The sequence below is a fragment of the Falco punctatus genome, assembly GCF_963210335.1.
Source record: "Falco punctatus genome assembly, chromosome: 5".
NCBI classification, from domain to species: Eukaryota; Metazoa; Chordata; class Aves; order Falconiformes; family Falconidae; genus Falco; species Falco punctatus.
Window position 1 is genome coordinate 10,190,037 of NC_137584.1, and position 7,012 is coordinate 10,197,048.

At 42.7% G+C, this 7,012-nt stretch overlaps 1 protein-coding gene across 1 annotated transcript in view; it reads right to left on the reverse strand.

The window, feature by feature from the left end:
* The window catches only part of MEI4 (meiotic double-stranded break formation protein 4), a 93,395-nt gene extending 87,349 nt beyond the window's left edge, over positions 1–6,046 (reverse strand). Inside the window, exon 1 of the mRNA XM_080387721.1 lies at positions 1,386–6,046. Within this exon, the coding sequence (XP_080243847.1) occupies positions 1,386–1,428 (43 nt within the window). The 5' untranslated portion in view covers positions 1,429–6,046. The remainder of the gene's footprint in view (positions 1–1,385) is intronic.
* Between the last annotated feature and the right edge of the window lie 966 nt (positions 6,047–7,012).

The window sequence follows — 7,012 nt, forward strand, 5'->3', positions numbered from 1 at the left end:
AGAATTTCAAAGCAGAATTCAAAAAAAAAGGCAATCATGAAGAGTCTGGAGGATTATACAGGGATTATTTTGCGTCTCTCCTCTTCCTGTGTTAAAATCCATTGACTAAAATACCACTATAATTTCCTTTTCAATTTCACACTTTCAGCATCTGAACAGTTCAATTTCCACAGGTTTTTAAAACTGCAAGATCAGTATCTTTCAGTGAACAAGTTTCCTTCACATAAGTTACCAAAAAGCATCAGTTGTATTTTAAAAACCTTGTTCTTAGGTTTCTTACATAAATTTTCTATTGGCAGAACGAAAGATGAGGTTGTTCAAAAGAAAGTAAATGTTTGAAACACAAGACAAGGAATAGAGAAACTGGTAGGAACACTAGGAATCTAGTGCTATAAAAGGCATACAGTATGCAATGAAGAACAAAGTCTTACATATACTATAGATACTAACATAACTATAATCACATTTAAATATGTAGTGCCTGGATATTAGTTTGTGAAGCACTGGAAGTTGTAAAAGACAGTTAACCGTGGAAGTGCCTTGCCGAGCATTTGCACCCAAGTCCATAGAGAAATATTTTTTACGCTTTAATTCTGCTTAATTACTAGTTTATTCAAATTAAGAGAACAACTGGGGAATAAGACAAAATTAATCATTACTTTTTTCCATCAGTCACCAATTTCTAAATTCCTAAGGACAAGGTGATCAGAAACAACCATTTCAATTCACTGGCATTGGAAATAGTCAGTTTCAGGTAAAAATATTGATAACTGCTCTTTGGTAACTTTTTGATAGCTCTCTTCTCTTGTATCTGCATGTTTAATGCGACCTTATTTTCAGAAGCAAAGCACTAACAACATCAACTGAATTCCAGCACCTGTCCAGTACCACTGAACAACAACCCAGCGCTCTTACTCGTGACTTGGGTGAAATAAGCAGGAAACCGACTTCAGGTTTGTAAAACACCAGAAAAGAAAACTAAGAACTGGATGAATACAGGCAGAAGTAATTCGTAGCTTATCTTCTTCATTAATAATAAAAGAGTGGTGCAACATCCGTGTGAAGGTTGCCATTTCCTTCCAAAGAAACTGACCTTCCCTTCAGGACACCCCTCCCGACACACGCGAGGCCGCCCCGGCCGGGCCTGCCCCACGCCGCCCGCGGTGCGCCTGGCCCCGCCGCCCGCCCCGCCCCGGGACCCTCTTCCGCACCCCCAGGCGACCCCCGAAGCCCAGCCGGCGGCGCGGGCTTTACGAAGGCGAAGGGTGTCCTCGAAGGCGGCGGCCGCCGCGGCGGAGGAGGCAGCCCACCGACCTCCCCTCAGGCCGCGGCCCGCCGCCCTTACCACCTGCCCGGCCGCGGGGCTGCCTCGGGCCCCAACCCACCTGCAGCGGCAGCCCCTCCGCTGGGGCCGCTCCCCGGCTCCATGGCGAGGGGCGGCGGCCGGCAGCCGCCTTCAGAGGGGGCCTGCGGCGCGGCGGTTCGGCGGGAGCCCTCGGGCAGAGGCCCTGCGCTCCCACTTGTGCTTGTCCCGGCCAAACGCCGGTGTTTCCTGCGGGGGCTGCCTGCGCCCGCCGGCTCGCGCGGGACCCTCGCGCCCGCCTGCAGGGCTGGGGCGAGCAGAGGGGGGGGACGAGGGCGGGCGCCCCCGTGCTGAAGGGGCGAGGGCTGCCGCGGGCGGGTGGGGGAAGGGGGCAGCGGGGTGGCCGCTGCAGGGCGCCTCGGAAGGCCCCGGGGCGGCCGCCGGAGCGGGCGGGGAGCGTCGCCGTGGGCCGGCGTGGCCCCGCGGGGGTGGCGGAGCCCCCATCGCCTCAGCCACCGGGAGGGACCCCCACACGTGCTCTGACGCTCTCAAATCCGCAGCATTTTTAGGGGCTATAAATTGCGTGGAGGCCTTTTGAGCCATTTTGTTGATGCATTCAGGTTTCCCTAAACGTTTCTTATGTTTGGATATCCTGAGAGCAAGTGAGATCGCAAAACGTGGGAACAGTGTTTCTCTGACCGTACTTTGGACATGGCGGCCTTCCGGCTGAAACATTGCGACCAAAGCTCACCAGTTATATTGAGACACTATTTTTGGATGTAAAATCATATTCTTTACGCAAATTGTGCTGAAAAGGCCGTTTTAAGACTTCTTGGCCAGAAGCAGAGCCTGGTCAGCTGAGGAAGGAGCAGAGGAAGGGCAGGAGGAGAGATAAGGAATGGGTAAGGAGGCCAGGCGCGTCAGCTGCAGCCAGGCTGCCGCGGTGCGTCAGGCCCCCGAGTAGAGGGGGACTGATCCTACTAAGCACAGGCGTATGCAGAGGTGACAAATAATATATACTTTAAAAATTCTTGTCCCTGTTTTTTGTTCTTGGATAATCTAAACAGCTTTATTTTTAAGGTGCTAAATTTTGTTCAAAAAATTAACTTTTGAACTCAGTGCACATAGACTGCTGAGCTAGTGTACTTGGGATTTCTTTTAATTTGAAAAATAAATTTACCGTCCCAACTACAGAAAACTGTTAACACCTTGGAACTTTCATTTTAGACTTAAAATGATAAAAATAAATTAGATCGAATAATTTAGAGTTTATTTTCATTCTGACAGCGCTACTTATTTCTCAGTGAAGCCCAGGGGGGAAAAAACCAAACAAACCAAAACATTCTCCAGCCTTTTATGACAGTGACATAGCAGCAGCTACATTTTGTTTATCATTTTCTGTGCGTCTCCTGTGCAAGTAAGTGATGCAGATGCTTTGCAAAGTGGACAGTCATTATGTAGATCGAAACTTTCATGTTTTCCCATGTTTTCATCTGAAATGAAAGATTCAGCGACATCAGTGCTTTTACCTGCAAAGCTGGGATTTATATACAGGGAGCTGAATCTAAAAAGCAGAATTAGGCAGAGGCAGCATTATTACTGTTCTGAAAAAGAAAGTGGCTCTACTATTTGTGAGAGTACCAGTCCTGCTGCAATTGTAGGCTCACTGAGAGGCACCTAACAACCCTGAGACTGTTAAAGAGCTGCCTGGAGGGATGTTTTTAGCTTGATTATTTTGTACTTGAACATCTAAGAGCTGCATAAATTTAGTTTTAGATGCACAGCCCCTTTTTTGATTTGGAGCTAGCATTGGTTAAGAGGAATGTGTCTTAAACTTAAGAACTCATTGTATGCAACCTTAAGAATACCAATCAATGTACACCTTCTTAAAGTTTTTAGGTTTGCCTTTAAAATAAATTGAAGCATCCCAATATTTTCAAGGTGAAAAAAAAAAGAGCTGATTCCCCCAGTCCCCATTAACAGAGCATCTCTAAGGACTTTTTTATTTATCCAAAAGCAGCAACATTTGGACATAATCAACTGCGGATTCACTGAGATGTGTGATCCTGTTGTATTGAAAAACAGTTTTCAAAAATAATGTATAGAATTTGTATTAACTTTATAACTGAATATTCCCTTCTTATTACATAATCTGACATTTTTCATAAATGAATTGTGTGTGGTTTTGTGCACATGCATTCATGCATGTGCACAAATTAATGTTATATCAAATAAATAAAAAATAAGATACACACTTTCTATTTTTACAACCAAATGTGAGATGATTAGCACTGTATGTCACCTCAAGTGAACCAATTGTAAAATCAAGCTTTGATTTGAAATAAGCAGTTTGTAGATCGTAAAGGAAGCTGATTCTAGTAGTTGCAGATCCTTTTGATCTCTTTCTAAAGATGCCTTTTGATCTCAAGAAAAGTCAAAGGACATATTTGTGGCAAAAGGTCATACAAAATAATTAGCTGCTTTTATTAATAATTAAACATAAGAGCAGTGCAGGTGTTTAATCACATTGGAGGTCATGAATTCTCAGTATTTAACCAATCCACATGCTGAATAATTGCAGACAAGTCAGTGGTCAGCTGAAAACAAACTCCAAAAACACAGGCTTCAATTGGTTGTTAAAGGTAAATGGATTACATTGCTGCCAGACATGCAGGCCCTGCTCTTACTGGATGCCTACAGCATCAACAATCTGGGCAAACGTGAAAGAAACCTTTTTGTTTGGAGGGCTACAATCTGTCAGAATTCATCAGACATCTTTATATTTTAATGGATCTCATTTACCCGAGAGCTGGAAGTGTCTGAAAACACGTATGAATTATGCTGTCTCAACTGTTGTAGTTTGCAATTGTGTTTTGCTGATGTTGGGCAAGAGACAAACCATCTTGAGAAGAGTGTGTGAAAATCATGAGCAGAAACATCGGTGTCTTCTCATTTGAGCCTTCATTCTTCTATGTTACAGTGCTGTATTTAATTAAAAATAAAAATTTTAGCATCATGATTCTTCGTTACTCGGCATCATGCTCTTTTCAAAATAGATTATAATGTGTTTGTGATGGCTCTGGTATGTAATTCTGATGACAGAAATATGGCTCAAGTATTCTGATCACAATCTGCAATTCTAAACAAATCATGATTTAGGATGTTCAGGGAGTTATGCAATGACTTCTTTGTTACTGTTCAGAAATTAAGCTTTACCATCAGGGAAAAAAAATAAAAAAGATAACACTTCATCTGAGGCAATGAAAACCTCATTCTACAAAAGTAACATAAAAAGCTAGACATAATATGAGGAGGAAAGGGAAACAAACAAAACTTGCTACCATTACAAGGCAACATACCATCAGTTATGACAGTATGCTCTGTTATTAGATACTTTACAATGTTTTATTTAAATGTTACCACTTACATCAAAGTAATGACCACAGAATCCATTCTATTCTATACAGTATATACTAAAGAAAGAGAAAAACTTTCCTTCAAAGAGTCTCACCATCTGGAAATCAATACTAAAAGATTCCCATACCACAAGGTAAGAAAAAGGGTAAAAGCGTGTTAGCAAGTAATCAGACTGATGGTCATACTTTAGTGTAGAGAGGTTTAAAAATGAATGTGACAATATAGCAGACAATTTTCTACATTTGCATATCATCATTGATCTAAGACTAACACAGCACTATTGCGAGATCTTTTTTTTTTTCTTTTTCCCTGTATAGGACAACAGACATCTGGGAGCAAAGAAAAATTAAAGTAAGGGCATATAAAAAGAGTTTTCATTTAATTTAGTGGGGTTTATTATGATTCCACAAGGATTTCTTTATGAAGTTTATAAAGAAGCAGAGAGAGGAAGAGGTAATTTTTATCAAGTAGCTATCCTAGAATATAAAAATTTCAGAATACATTTCTGCACGCGGGGCTAGAATTAAAGACTGTCTGATAAGTCCTCCCTAAATGCCTCATCATATAGAAAATAGAGTGCATTAAAATATCTACATTTTTCTGATTTAATCCTGACATTTTGATTGACATTCCTCTGTGCAAATGTTGGTTGTCAGCTGAATCACGGGTTTCAATGTTCATTTCTTTCTATTGACTCAAATGGGTCTGGCATAAGTTTTGATGAAATTAGTTCCACCTCTTGGAACATACTCAATCACACTTCACAGACAAAAAATGCCAGATGCTGGCTGGTTTAAGACACAGTGGTTTGTGCTAGTGCTTCTAGTGCCTCGCCTGTCTAACCAGTAGCTTATTATTCAGAGCTTGAAGGGTACAGAGTAAATTCTTTTTTCTGGGGGGAATTTGCACCTTGTCTCCCACAGGAGCATTGCACTCAGCAATAACAGAGGTGTTCTGAAAGAGGGTTGTCTCAGTTCTTTTTGCCAAAAAATGCTCTGCTTTGGGTAGAATTAAATGCTCTTCAGGCTACAGGGAGCTTTAATAAGGTGAAAAAGCAATTACCTGGCAGAAAGGTGAGGCTCCAGTTTTGATATCTGCTCCAGGTAATGTGTATTTTTTTGCAGTGAGAACTGGAATTTGCTTTACTTTCAGGTAAGAAACCAAGCTACCTTTATGTGAGGGGTCATATGTGATACTATGTAATATGCTGTCTCATCCTCTGATGGAAGAGCTGCAATTGCAATGTTGGTCATGGTGACAGTCCTACTTGAAGTGGGGCATAGGACTGACTAGACAACCTCCAGAAGTCCCTTCAAAGCAAAGCAAACCAAAGCAAACCAAAGCAAACCAAACCAAAGCAAACCAAACCAAACCAAACCAAACCAAACCAAACCAAACCTGAAGCAAAACAGTGCTCTGCCCATACCTTCACCCTGACCACCTGAAGGTAGCCTATAGTCGGTGAATTGGGCTGCAGGATGGGAGAGGTGGGGTTGAACACTGACTCAGGAATGGAGTATGTGTGTGCCACCTTGCAGCTGAACACTCTGGCCACTGAGTTATCGGGCAGAAACTGGTTGAAGTAGCTACTATGGTATTTTGTAAAAACTTGACTATTCCAGACCTAAAATAAGGAGAGGTTTTGGAGGCTGTGACATGTATGTGGACATACATGTTGTGATCTGCACTGGAGGGAATTGAATGTGGTCTCTCAGTCTTACACACGGGTAAGAATTTTGATTCCCTCAAGAAGCTCCTTGCTTGGCATCTGCCTTTGTCAGTCTCATTCTTCCCAGGCTCTTAGTAGTAGTGCTGAGAAGTCTCCTGCTAAAAAACATCCACAATCTTTTTGCACCACATAGCAACAAAGAAGTTGTTTTCTGGACCAGACAGCGTATCTGTGTGATACTGTGGCACTGTCCAGGTCATGCATTGTGCAGTATCAGTCTGGCTGTGCCACACAGCTGGTGTCAAGCACAGGGAAGCCCTGTGTGTTAGGAAATCCATGACTGACCAGGCACCAAAGTACCCTTCCTCCTTCAGTCCACAAAGGACAACGTAGACATTTCCTCATTTTATGGAAGCTTATATTGTTTGTGGAAGCTGATGTGCTTACACACACTCACTTGCATGCAGGCACGCGTGCAACTATTGATTAAGAGACCTATTCTTATAGACTAAGCAGTCTGGTTTAGTCTCCAAAATTAGGGTAACTTCTCCCCTTAAAAGAACTGTAGTGTACAGCTCTCACAGGTGAGGAGAGGGAGGGCCATCTGCTCAGCCATGTAAATT